The sequence below is a fragment of the Erpetoichthys calabaricus genome, chromosome 18, assembly GCF_900747795.2.
Source record: "Erpetoichthys calabaricus chromosome 18, fErpCal1.3, whole genome shotgun sequence".
Classification (NCBI taxonomy): Eukaryota; Metazoa; Chordata; class Cladistia; order Polypteriformes; family Polypteridae; genus Erpetoichthys; species Erpetoichthys calabaricus.
In genome coordinates this window covers 3096295-3110200 of record NC_041411.2, presented here as the reverse complement: position 1 = coordinate 3110200, position 13906 = coordinate 3096295, and the positions used below count along the sequence as shown (strand labels likewise).

At 40.7% G+C, this 13906-nt stretch overlaps 1 protein-coding gene across 1 annotated transcript in view; it reads right to left on the bottom strand.

The window, feature by feature from the left end:
- The window catches only part of lhx5 (LIM homeobox 5), a 36575-nt gene extending 27613 nt beyond the window's left edge, over positions 1 to 8962 (bottom strand). Inside the window, exons 1-3 of the mRNA XM_028824967.2 lie at positions 7585 to 8962; positions 4680 to 4903; positions 208 to 485 (exon numbers count right to left, since the gene is read on the bottom strand). Of these exons, the coding sequence (XP_028680800.1) occupies positions 208 to 485; positions 4680 to 4903; positions 7585 to 7754 (672 nt within the window). The 5' untranslated portion in view covers positions 7755 to 8962. The remainder of the gene's footprint in view (positions 1 to 207; positions 486 to 4679; positions 4904 to 7584) is intronic.
- Positions 8963 to 13906: the final 4944 nt, after the last annotated feature.

Genomic DNA, 13906 nt, shown 5'->3' with positions numbered 1-13906 from the left:
GTGGTGACATCAATAAGACACACCTCCTCGTCAACACCAACCTGCCTGGTCCCATGCGACAGCCTGACTATTGACCAAAAGAAGCCCTCCCCACACGGCCCGTCCACCTCTCATTTGTTATTAGCCGCCGCCGGGCGCTTCGCAGGCTTTTCTTAACTGAAAGCTACTCGTCTGAACGGCCCATTAGAAATGCCAGCTTCTCAGTACCTGGATGACTCTCATATTGAGGCCCGTTTCTTGTGCCAGCTGTTCCCTGATGTGCCTGGTTGGTTTGGGAGTTGCCGCAAACGCCGCTTTCAGCGTTTCCAGCTGTTTGGCTTTAATCGTCGTTCGCGGGCCCCTCCGTTTGGTGCCCGAGTTCTGCTCCTCGTTCTCGATGTTGTTCGTCTCTTTGTCCGAAGACGTGGAGTTGTCCGTCTCCTTGTTATCGTCCTGTGCCGGGTCTTGGAGGTCTGGAGATAAACTTCGGTCTGTACATGAAGACACTGCGTGGGGGGAAAAGAGAAGAAACGAAAAAGATGCGTGAACTCACCTGGGTCACCGTCTTATTAAGGGGAGGTTGACACCAAGTTCGGTGACATAAAACAGAATGAACACAATTCTGAAAAGGGCACTTGGAAAGGTTCATATGGTGGGATGCAACCTCGCGTGTCTCGGCGGCTTTCAATCGGGCTGTGCTGTTAGGAGCGTTCAGAGAAACGATGATGGTTATAATATTAAAAGTTGACAAAGTGAAAATGAGGGGTATTTAACAAAAAATAAAAATAAAAAGCTGCACGAGTACAGGAGCTGTGATTGTTGTTTTTTTCCCTGTAATATTCAAGACATTGATTCCTTAATGCTTAAAGGCGATGATTCCAACACAACTAGCGTGCGCTATAGCAGGATCACTTGATGTCGGCATAAGCGCAGCCCACTCTTGATCATAATGGTCCTGTAATGGCACTCTACTGGGTTACGTGGTTCCTCACTACTTGACGCAGAACTATTTCATTCTGGGGAGAATCTTTGATATGAAATTGGTTCGTTGTGCTTTAACAAGGCCTCTAAAATGTGGACAGAAATTGCGTGTAGTAGGCAGGACAGACGCAGAACACCTGAACTGAACCGGCCTCGTGTAGCAAAAATCCTATAAAATTGTAGAACCCACGTGATCTATTCACTGCCATCTGCAGAATCTGTTCATAAATAAAAGTTCTGGAACCTTCACACGGGAACTAAAAATGGACCCGTCTTGAAGAAATACTTTTGATTCCACCTGGCACACTCTGATTTCCGTTTATCATGTTTATTAAATTTGCAATTTTTGGTATGTTAGTCTAGGTTTGCTTACATCTTGTCCTATGTCCCGTGTATTCTTCCTGTTTGTACATTTTATTGGGACCACGCAGCACGGTGATTATGTACTTTAAATAAAGTTGATTGATTTTTATTGAATGTAGACTGATGGGCGACTCTAGCACAATTATCTATTTAAAATTACATCTACAATAAAGTTTTGGAAAATGAAGGGGTCGTTTTGAATCCACTATTACTATGTACATTGCCATACATAATAGTTCACAAATATTATTACAATAACGAAAGAGAAGGAGCCCCCTGCATTGCTATTTCACACATCGGTTATCATCAATTCATGGCTATTTAGGGAGCCGGTTATTAATCTAAATAAATAAAGGGTCTTTCTGAAAAGTTCATCTGGATGGTTCTTGTGGGAGCCAAAAATGGCGTCGCCTTTTATTTATTTATTTATTTATTTATTTATTAAGTGTCGACAAGAAGAGTTACGCGAAGAATAGAAGCAATAAAAAAGTAGAAATCGAGTAAGTAAACCCAACATTGAACAAAGATAAAAGTTAAAAAATACACATTTAAATACATATAAATAAGTAAATAAACATGAAATGGGGGCAAACACTTAACGTGGTTGTTTTACCCGAACTGAAGTTTGTTTGCGCTCCATTATTATAAAGCCGCGCGATTCTAGTGTATAAAGCAAAGCATGTGAAGTCCTGAAAAGGAACCGAGACTGGAGCGGGGCACTGAAGATCACACAGCGCCAGTTTATGACACGGGACCCACAAACACACACGGACACACGCGCGCGCACGCGCTCTCGCTCGCTCGCTCTCTCTCTTTGTAAACATTAAGCGACGTTAGTGTTAAAAAGATCAATGAATGAGTAATTTAACGGTGTTTTGTCTGCAAACATTATTGCCTTAAGCAGCAGCACTCGAGCTCGGGGAACTGTCACGTGTCTGGATATCGCCACATCTAAAATCCATTTGAGGAGCCGATCAATGCCGGCAAAAAAAATGACACAGCGACGTGTGTAGTCAGTGGGCTGTCTCGAGGGGTCGTAGGGAGAGCCCGCTGAGAGACACAGGCGGGCAGGAGATGCCAACTCCACCTGTGGTTCAAACTGTGCGACACACCGGCGAATAAAAAAATGATTGGGGGGGGGGGGGGGGGGGTTAAAGGCAGCAAAAAATAAAATAATGCCTGCGATATAATAAGCACGCGAATTCGTCTCCCGTATTGTATCAGCGCAAAGTGACCGCTGGTCACAGCGCTGAGTAAACACGCGCAATCAGCAAATACTGCCGCCCAGCAGCCTTGAGAAAAAGCCTCGGATTGGGGGGTGACAAGGATTTATTAGCAGACACGTCTATCGTATTCAAAGAATCAGCCCCACAATTCAATGAAAATTTGTGTGCATGAGTATGTGAATATATAATTTGTGTGTGAGTGTATATACAGTATGTATGTGTCTGTAGGTGTTTGCGAATGTTTTTGTCGGTGTTTGTGTATATGTATACACACACACACACACATATATATATATATATATATATATATACACACACACACACACTCTCTTAAAAATAAAGGTTTTTAATGGCACTCTACTGGGTTGTTCCTCGTGTAACCATTGCTTGATTAAAGAACCATTTTTATTCTGAGGAGGACTCTCTGCATATGAAATTGGATCCTTGCGCAATGAAGAGGTTCCCAATAAGCCGACCAAACAGAAATCTTATTCTTCCTCACAGGATAAGAACAGTTTAAGAAATCCTAAACTTAGCCTTATTGTATGTAGCAAGAGTATAAACGCATTGGCATTTCATAAATATGTTATAATCGATTTTATTAGCTAAGGTTCTTCCTGAAACCACTTTTTTTTTTTTTTTTGGTATTCAAAAATTCATTGGGTAACACTTTAATAAAAGGCAACATTTGTGAAACTATTGGTGCCATTTCTTTTGCAAGTGTTTGTTTCTTCTGGCAACCAAAAATGGTTCTTCTATGGCACTGCTCTGCAGAACCACTGTGGCACCTTTACTTTTAAAAAATGGAGGTGTATTTTATTATTATTATTATTATTATTTGGCTGACACCTTTCAACTAATAACATTTAAGAGATGCAATTAGATACATTTCTTTCATTTTCTTCCTTTTGTAATTAGAACCCAGGCAGGTGAAGTGACTCGCTCAGGGTCGCACTGTGTCCGTAGGGGATTTGTCCCCACAGCCTCAAGCACTGGGCCACGCTGTTTGATTAGATTGATAAGGTCATTTTTGTGCCGCGATTATAATATAAAGAAACTTTTTAATTTTGTTTCAATTTCTATTTTATATGATGGAATGTGTAGGTGTGCGAGTATAAGGTCATTGTCGAACCTTGATGTATAATATAACTTAAAATCGCTAATATAATGTATGCTTCTATTATATATGCAAACGTTCATTTAATTTTTTTATTTTCCATTTTGTATTAGTTTCTGTGTGTGTTTGTATATATACAATGTGTGTATATTTGTGTATATGTATGTGTATGTATATATATGTATGTGTGTGTGTATTATATAAAATGTGTAAACAGGATGTGAAGTGTACCTATATCTACTATATCCATAAATCTATTTATATAGAATTATAGATTATATGTATCTATATCCGCACATCTATATATGTGTGTGTGTGTATGTATATATATATATATATATATATATATATATATATATTATAGTTTATATAATATATATATATATATAGTTTATATAATTGTGTATATTTGTGTATATTTTTATACATAGATAGAGTGGGAGTCCGTTTATTTCAAGCATTGACATGACGCTCAAGCAGACCCCGAGCGCACGAGTCCAAGTCCCCTCTTTCATTATTCCGCTCTTTATCCTAATATTGTGGGCCAAAACGTAAGAGAGACGCGGTTGAGGCTGGTCGACACATCTCGGATGAAAGGACCCCTCATGTTTCAATCCCCCTTGCCGATCCAGACTCCTGATTTTAATGCAAATAAAATGTCAGTTTATTGACAAACTGTGTGCAAAGCGTTCTGAAGCCGATTTCACAGCTGATGTCTTTCCTGATGTGAATTTCTTATTAACTCAAGCCGGCCTTGCGTGTTGTGAACACTGGGCTCCTGTACTCGGACAGAATTCTTGAAATGTCAGGTTGTAGATTTTCATATTAGTAAAAGATGCGGTGCCATTATTGTCCAAACCGAAAAGCGACTATGTAATGAGACTTAAATGTCTGATTTTATTTGAACCTCAATATTAGAACGAACGCGCGCTCGGGCTGCCTAAACGCGTGGCAGGTAACCGTAAAGTCGCCGCGCCGCCCCGCATCAGCCCGCCACGAGGCCGGCCCCTTACCTGAATTTAAATTGACTTCTTTAATGGTGGTGGCGTTCAAGTAATCTTCTTTACACACGAACTTGTTCTCGTCGATGATGTAGAGCTCCTCGCCGGTGGACAGCTGCTTGTTGCACACCATGCAGGTGAAGCAGTTGAGGTGAAAGACTTTGCTGCGCGCCTTCCGCACCAGGTCACTCGGCGAGATACCCTGGGAGCAGCCGGCGCATTTCGTACCAAATCGCCTAAAATGGAAAAGCGAGGGGGTGGAATCAACAAAACAAACACAAACAAAACAGAATAAGTAATCCTGCCAAATTATAGACATCATCCGCGGCTTAATTAACAAAATAATATGATTAAAACAATTATCTGAGCATGATAATTATAAAATGGTATTTTCCCTCTTCCACCAAAGAGCGCATATTAGCAACTGGCTGGCAGATTAGAGCTGTTATTTTCACTGGGCTGTCGAGCTAAAGAAGGCCTGGAGAGGTTTCGAATTTACATTTAAATTGTCTGCACCTCGCAAAATAGCCCGTTTAGTGTTTGCAGCGGAAAAAAAAAGAGAAAAAGAAAAAGCCCGCTCCGCTTCTTTTGTGAGGGGCTTTGGAAAATAAATTCCTTTTCTTACACGCAGGTTTACAAAAATCGGCTGAGGAGTTTGTTTGGCGTTAATGTGACGCTTCAAGTCTTCGGTTTCTCGGCGAAAAAATAAAAACCCCTCGAATCGGCTTTAGTAACGGAAGGCTTTTTTTTTCTTTATTTTATTGTGTATTGAAAAATTGCCCTGTGTTTCCCATTGTTTTTTTTTTAATGTTTCATTGTGTATTGACAAACTGTGAGCTTTTCCCCGATTGTTTTAAAGTGTATTGAAAAAAATGTCATCTTTCTTACCGTTTCTAATGTTTTGTTGTGTATTGAAAGATTGTGAGTTTTCTTAGATTTATTTTAAATGTGTTTTAAAATATTGTGAGCTTTCTCAGTGGGCCCACATGGACGTGAATGTGAATTTGATAACGTGGATTAGAAAACAACAAGCGAGCATTGCTTATAGCAGCATTCCCGACGCCCATTGCAGATTTTATCGAATTGTGTAAATGAATGTCAATTTGGAAATATCAGCACAGCTTACGACTTTAATAATTTATTTAGCAGCCACTTTAATCCAAGGTGACTTGCAAAACAAGTTATATCTCAAATGAAAATGATTTGGAACGTGCGAGCATCCAAAGCATCCGAGAACAAGGTGACAATAAATAATAATAATAATAATAATAGTAATAAAACCCGAGCAGGAGGGAGCCGTACAACAACGGCAGAACGACACCGCAGTCCAGGACGAGTTCACATTCTCTCCGGATCAGAACGGCCACCACTTGACTATACGGACGTGTGTCTATAAAATAGCAGAACTGATAAGAATGGTGTCAAAAGTACAACGAGCGCTGGAATATGAAAACCAGTCGATGCAAATTGACTTCACGAACCTTTTTGTTGGCTCACAGTGAATTGATTTAATTTTTGCAACATTTTTATTTTTGTGCTATTAACGTATATTACTCCATTCAGTATGTGTCATTAAAAATATTAAAATGTAAAATCCAACGGGGGGCATTTCAAGAGTTTTAAACAACAGTATGGCCGGTCTCTTGAATACATTGGGGTCTTGTTTCCTTTCCTTAACCTAACGAGTTGTCTTTACCTTTGATAATTTCTTTCTTTATATTTGATCAACTTGAACAGAAAACGGCACCTTTCTTCTACTGTCTGGAGGTGGAAGTGAATGACGTTGATTTAGTAAAGTCATTAGGGGTCATAAGTCATGTGTGTCTTAACCTGGGGGCATAATTGACTCATCTGCAGTTTAAAAAATCATTAGAGGTGTTTAAAAGAATCGCAGCTCCTCGAGTGAGCGGAGTGGAGGCCAAACCATCAACACCTTTTTTCTTTCTTTCTTTTTTTGCATTTACAAATCAGTGGCCTAACGCACCAGGCCCATTGACTGTACAAATGCAGGCCTGTAAACACACATCAGCCGCACTTTTCATTGCGAATTCGCCCAAGGTGGGATTTGCATGTGAAACCCCCACCATGACAGGCCCTAAAGAGAATCCCTCAACCCGGGTTTTAAAAATGTGTCTTGTGCCGCTTGGATGTCACGAAATGGCGAGCAGTTAAGAAATGTGCGCACCCGATTCTTCGACGAGTCCTGTTTTTATATACTTTTTTTATTTTCAAATTCGCAAACACACAATGCGTTTTAACTCGTTATTTAGGGTACCCAAAATAGGGATACTCGAATGATTCAAACGACGGGTTTAACAGAACAAGTCTGGTGGCGTTCGAATTCAAGTCGGATATGAATATCTTCCAAGTGCTTGCCATCTTGACATGTGTTAAAGCCAAACAAACACAATCGGCAGTGCGAAATGAGCACTTAAAGTAGGGAAACACTTTATCCATATCATAAGAGAGCATTTAACGCTGGCAATTTTGCCTTTTAAAGATATAAACACCGAAAACCGAATCAGAGGCTCATTAAAGTGATTCGAGTATTGCTCCCATTTCATCCTAATATGACCACAGAAATGTAAAAGGACGGTTTTTGCACACTGGGATGGAGAACTGGCCAGAGCTGAGAAGGAAAGGCGCCCGTCCACCTCAAGCAGAAATGTGACACACGAGAGGAGACCCTTCAGTCCATCAGGCTCGCTCGTTTCGCTGTCCCAGATGCCATTAATGGTGAAATGGGTTCTTCTCCTTCTCCCAACCCCCCCACCTTTCCCCAGCTCCGTTTCTGCAGGTAGCGCGGTCTCGTCAAGCCCTCCACCGACACTGCGTTTCTCCGGCGGCATTTCCCCCCTCAAAACCCCCCAAGGTCGCCCACTTCCGTGTCACCTGCACGATTTGCCCGCTCCCTTACCTGAAGAAGTCATTTTTACAGTATAGCTTGCCGTCTCTGGAGAAACATTTCTCGGTCAGATTGCACTTGCATTCACAGCACTGGACGCATTTCACGTGCCAGGCTCGGTCCAACACGTTCAATAAAAAGCGATCCAGGATGGGCCTCTCGCAGCCCGCACAGTGCACCATTATCCTGCTGTCCTGGAAGCAGACACGCGAAAAACAAAAAGACACAAAAATAAAAACAAATAATCGGAGGGGCTGCCTGCTCCTTCCGCCACCAGCACTCCTCTGACAGCAGGAAACTGCCTGGAAGAAACGTGTCGGTTGCACCTGAACGGCCGAACACGCCCGAGTGCCACCTCCCGGTTTCGGCCGTGCTGTCCCTCCTTTTTCTCTCTTCTCTCTCTAAGGAGGCGCAATCCTAAAAGGTCTGACGCAGAAAATGTGCAGGTTATTCCGTTCTTCTTAGTCCCGCATCCTTGTCCTCAGAGGTTATCTCAGAAAAGGCAGCGGAGATAACGTCTTCCCCTGAATGATGCGCTCAATGAAGATGGATCTCCTCAGCGTTCCCGTGTGCTGGCTGCTCGGGCGGATTGAAAGGTACTTTTTCGCCTCACCTCATGCCGTTCCCTTTCTCATCTTTGTGTACGCTGCCTTTGGTAATTCGCGCATCCTTATTCAGATTTAGTGACGTCCCCGGCTACGTCCTGGCCTGGTCGGCCAATGAAAACCAAGTCTCTATAGCAACCCTTTAATTTATAGTACATCTAAATTGGCCCCAACATAGCGCCTGGCACACTGGAAAACAACTCATCATAATGTTGAGGGGTTAAGAGTTTTAAACCTTGGCGCTGGTTAGAAAAAGGAGTAAGTATGGCCATTTCCTTTTATATTTTGGGGTCTTTCGACTGTCTTGTATTGTTTCCTTTCTATACAGGAGCAAGTTAAAAAAAAAAAAAGAACCAATGAAAAAACAAGTTTAAAAAAAAAAAGCCTGGGAGTTTCTTTCCCGGTTGACATACCTGGAGGTCAAGTCTATTTAGATTCAAGGCAAAACTGAATACTATTTAGAGGGATAATGGCTTTTCTGCATAAGTACAAAAGCCAAATCCCCCGCTCTTTGTAAAACGATATGCCTGCATCAGAAAAAAAAAGTCAAAAGAAAAGCAGGAGCAACTCGAACAAGAAGAACAACAACAGGAGCAAACGGCCCTGGACTGCCGCCCCGTCGGGGTGTTCGGTTGGGCGCAGGCGGCCGGTGACGGACGGAATCGCGCAGACTCGACCTCCGCTTTCTAACGGGCGCTGCTGGGCGGCTTTGCCATACAGAAGAAAAAGCAGGAGAGGGAATGACTCGGCAACTTTTTATTTTATCGTTATTTTTATTTTAAAGTGAATCCAAAAAGAGCCACGACATCAATGAAGAAAGAACAACTGCAATTTAAGGGCGAGTGCGCGTGTAGCATGAACGGAAAATTCGGCGGAATTGCGCGTCTGCAAACAAATATTTGAAATTTATCAACTCACGTTTCCATTTATGTTATTAGATATGTAAAATATGTGTGCGTGCGACGAATTCTATTTTTCTAATCAAAATAATGTATTTTATTCTGAAACCATAGTATTATTATTATTATTATTATTACTATTATTACTATTTTTCTATTAGGTGAACATGTCGGAAATCACCAAACTTAAATCTCAAAACACACAAAAAAGGGGGTTGGACGATTGGGGGTGGGGAAAGGGGGGCGGGGGGGGGGGGGTTTGGTTGACGAAGGGAATAAGTTTTTATTTGGAAAAGGTTCACGCGGTCCCTCCCCGTTTTTTTGTCATGCATTATGTAGTTGCAGCTACATGCGCGGGATTAAGTTTTTTGGGAACTCCATTTCCAAATGGAAGGGGAGGTCTGACAAGCTCTCTGACAAAGTAGCTGCTAATAGAAGGGAATTCAAATGTTTGGTTAGTCATTTCATTAGGGGCGTTAATGAAGACGGCCAGGCAAACCCCGCGTCCGCTCTCTGCCTGCCCGTATCGCCTCTCAGAACTGATACCTGCTGTCACAACGAGCACTCGGCTTCCACCAGACGAACGGGAAATAAAAGCCACCTTATGAACAATGGCCTTTTAAACACTGAAATTACGGTAGTCGGGATTTACTCAGTCCGTCCATTTAATGAGCTTTGAATCGTAGCGTCGGGCAAAGAATGAAGAGAGAAGCAAACGTGGGGATGGCGAAGTCGTGTAATTGTTAACCCGACAGACATTCGACTGTGGACATAAAGCGGGACCTGCGTGGGGAAATTAAAATGGAAAGATGATGATCTGTTGGTAAAGAGGCAGTGGGTGCGCGGAATGGGGAGGTTTAACTAAATAATGAGACGGGGATGTAACCCGTTTTTTTATTTAATGCCTGGAAAATGAGCTTGTATCCCGTCCAGGACTGGTACGTGCCTCGCACTCGATCCTCTTCAGCTCGGAATGGACTCCGAGAATGATGAACCACTCGTGAAAGCCATCGTCTCCTCCTCCTTCTCCTTCTCCCTTGTCACGCCATTGTCTAGGGAGAGTTCCGATAACACAACAAATAAAAACCTGCGCTTTAAGTAAATGAACGCATTGAAACTCGCTGCTTTTTTAGCGGTTCTTTGAGTGTACGAAACGTTTTATTCCAGCAGAGTCGTTCGTTTGCCGATTTTTTCGGACAAATTGATAAGCGGCCGATTGCGCGTGCACTTTTCAAATTTGGATTAGAAGCTAAAGCCGGAATGGTTAAAAGATGGCAAAATTAGGGGAATTTTCAAAAAGACACTATATACTACTACTAAATAATAATTATTATTATTATTGATGTAATATTGTCTTTTATTATTGTTGTCATTAAAATGATGATATAATTATTATCATCAATAATAATAAAATCATCATTCCTATTAATAATATTAATGATGATAATAATAATGGCAAAATTAGAGGGGCAGTATGACAGGAGCCGACAATATGTTATTCCCTAAGTGGCAGAAAAGTAAAGACACCAAATATTCAATTCGAGTTCCAGAAGCTCATGTTTGGCGCACGGGTCGTAAAATATTTGTATAGAAAGTAGAATATTAAACATGCGGTCGCCTTATTTTATTAGGAAAAAACGCAGAGCTTGTAGCTTTAAAACATTTTTATTTACAAACTAATGTTTTGCGCAGGCAGAGACCCCCTTTAATAAATGAAATCGCCACCTTGTGCTTCTTATTTTCAGCATGAATTAGAAAAGAATCTCCTCTGATGTAAAATATCCAAGAAATGGAGCCACAGCAGCGCTTCATATGTTGATGTCGTGGAATATTAGTTTGGCAATAATCATAAATGTTTGACACGTTTGTAGTTAACGTCACTTTTCAGGGGGAGTTAAAAACGCCGGTCATTTAATAGCTGAAAACCCCACAATTTATAACAAAGACATGCAGCGTTATCTTAATTGTAGGAGCCTGAAAAGGCGCTATATGAATGTAATTGGTACTATTAAAGTTAGGTGGGGGGAAAAGATAACGGTTTCTGCATTTTTACACCGAAATTAGCCACTCTTTCGTTCTAAGGTGGGCGCGGAGAACTCACCCCGACAAACTGAAGCCCTAGGTCCTCCGCTCCTGGTCATTTACATTTTCACGCACTGGGCATGTGAGATTTATTTTAATTTCACCCTGTAGACTTGCGACGTCTGTAAGAATTAATGCATTTTTAATTGCTCGCTCTTCTGCGCCTCTTCACACATTTGAAAGCATACGCCTACATGATATATAACGCTATTTTGCGCTTCGGAGCGCGCACCCGAGTCGCGGGACGTCAAAGGGGGGCAAACATTTGCGGCAGCGCCTGAAAATGGAGAAGAGTTCATCTCGGGAGCGACAAGCCCGACACCTTCGTTGGGACAGGAATCGAGGCAGAGACCCCGACGGCTGTTTGTCGTGCAAATGCATTTTCAAAAATCTGACGATCCAGACAACGTTCGAGTCGCGTGATGAGCAGACATTTGTCCAGGATGCATTAGCCGCCCCCCACTCACCCCCCACCCGCCAATAAAGGGTCAATTTTAATCTTAAACAAACCCAGCGTGTCACTCCGAGTTTTTACATGAGTGGCTGCATTGAAGATTGTATATTTAAATCGTTCACAGCATCCATTACAAGCCGAACCCCCCTTTGATTTCAACCAGGCGGAACAAACGCAACCAATAAAGCCTCCGAGTGTCGACAGTTACGGGCAAATCGGACGACTTTTTTTTTCCATTTGTTGGACGAGATTGAATTGTGAGAGTGCATTCCGTATTATTTTAATTTCGCACATTCTTTTGCGGATTTTTATAATCTAATTAATCAATCAAAATATTCAGGTTTGAAAAGCATTTTATTGAAAGCGTAATTTATGACAACATGATGAAATTGGGCGCATAAATTCATCTTAATACATGGAGTGCAGGAAATGTTGCTGTTTTAATTTTTGTTCGTGAAAGCCATTAGGAACAACTTCATTTATTTCGTGAAAGTAATTTTGTAAATATTTATTTTTCTGGAGCAAGTCCAGCAGCATCCTCACCTCACGAGGAAGAGCAGCAGGCAGCGCCGATCGGCTCGTAAAGGTTTCGTTATTTATGATAAGCTCGCGGTTCAAACGGGCCACTAAGGTCACAAAGCCACCTCTTCTGGAATCACACACACAAAGGCGGCGTCCTCTCGGCCGTTAATGTTTGTGAAATATAAAACATTAAGATCAGTTTCAAAACATCAGGCTCCCCCGTGCATCGCCATTGCGCTCCTCTCTCCTCCGAGGCGACCCCGATGTGCGGCGGAACTGCGACCGCGTTCAGCATCAGCAGACCACTCGACGATATTAGAATCAATTAATTAATGGCCTCATTAAGGAGGGCACTTAAAAGGGGCACCTCAGCCGAGAGGAGCTGCACACTGCCAAGGGCTCTTTACATACGGGAACGTCAAAGGTATCTGTTATTATCATTATCTGTAACACGGGCGGGGAAACGGACCTGTGTGTGAGCGTGTGTGTTAACGTATCGTCAATGACTGAATTCTCTACAGACTCTATTATATAGCGCCTTTCACTTCTATCTATCTATCTATCTATCTATCTATCTATCTATCTATCTATCTATCTATCTATCGTGCCTTTCACTCCTATATTATATAGTGCCTTTCACATCTATCTATCTATTATATAGTGCCTTTCATATCTATCTTTTATATAGTGTCTTTCGAATGTGCCTTTGTTTTTACCATTCTTTTATTTAACCTATTAGATTGTATTGCTTTTCACATTACTATTTATCATTTTTAGTATAATCGATCTCTTAGATTACATAGTGCCGTTCAAATTTTAAATTTACTGTTCGTAATTCTTTTAGATTGATTAAAAACTCTATTAATCCTGCAGAATATTTCAGGGTTACAGCTGTACACAAAATGTCACAAATCTACATATAACAAGAATTATAACAATTTTAGGTATGCTAATAAAGTACAAATAAACAGGAGTCCTCTGTAAGTAGATTAACAAAGATGTGGGTATTTAGTAAAAATAATATCTATTAGCTGTTTATTAGGTTATATGTACCTTTTATTATTTAATTTTTATTATATAAGCTGCCTGTATATTAGATTTTAAAATGTCTTTCATATGTGCCATTCATCATTACAACAAAATTGTCGATGTCAAATTAACAAAGTGTGCACATTAAAACAATGTAAACACGTTTAAATGTTAACACCAAAAAATATAATTTAACCCTGGCAAATCTGCTATGATATTACCTATTAGATTACATAGTTTCTTTTTATAATGTACGCTTACTGTTCATCTTTCTTTTATATTATCTAACTTTGATCTATTACATTTTAAAATGTCGTTCAAATGCATCGTAGTTATTTATCGTTATTTTTTATTATCTATTTACCTCTTTTTTGTGAATTTCTGTCAAATTACATGATATTGACGACTATAGTTTTTTGTAACTAGCCTGAATTTTGTTCCTAGCTCTTCTGAGCAAATTAATAAAATTTGTGAATTTCCCCTTGGGATTAATAAAGTATCTATCTATCTAATATCTATCATTTATAGTGCCTTTCCTATAATCTGTCTATCTATCTATCAATCATATAGCGCCTTTCTTTCTGTATATCGCAAATTTGTATATACAATGCAAAATTGCGCACATGGTAGCTGTCTATCCGAGTAACGATCTTGATTTTGAACGTATACGTATGTGAAACGTTCAGATAGAAAACTAAAATATCGACATATTACGTTACGAATTAATTTAATTAAAAATGCGC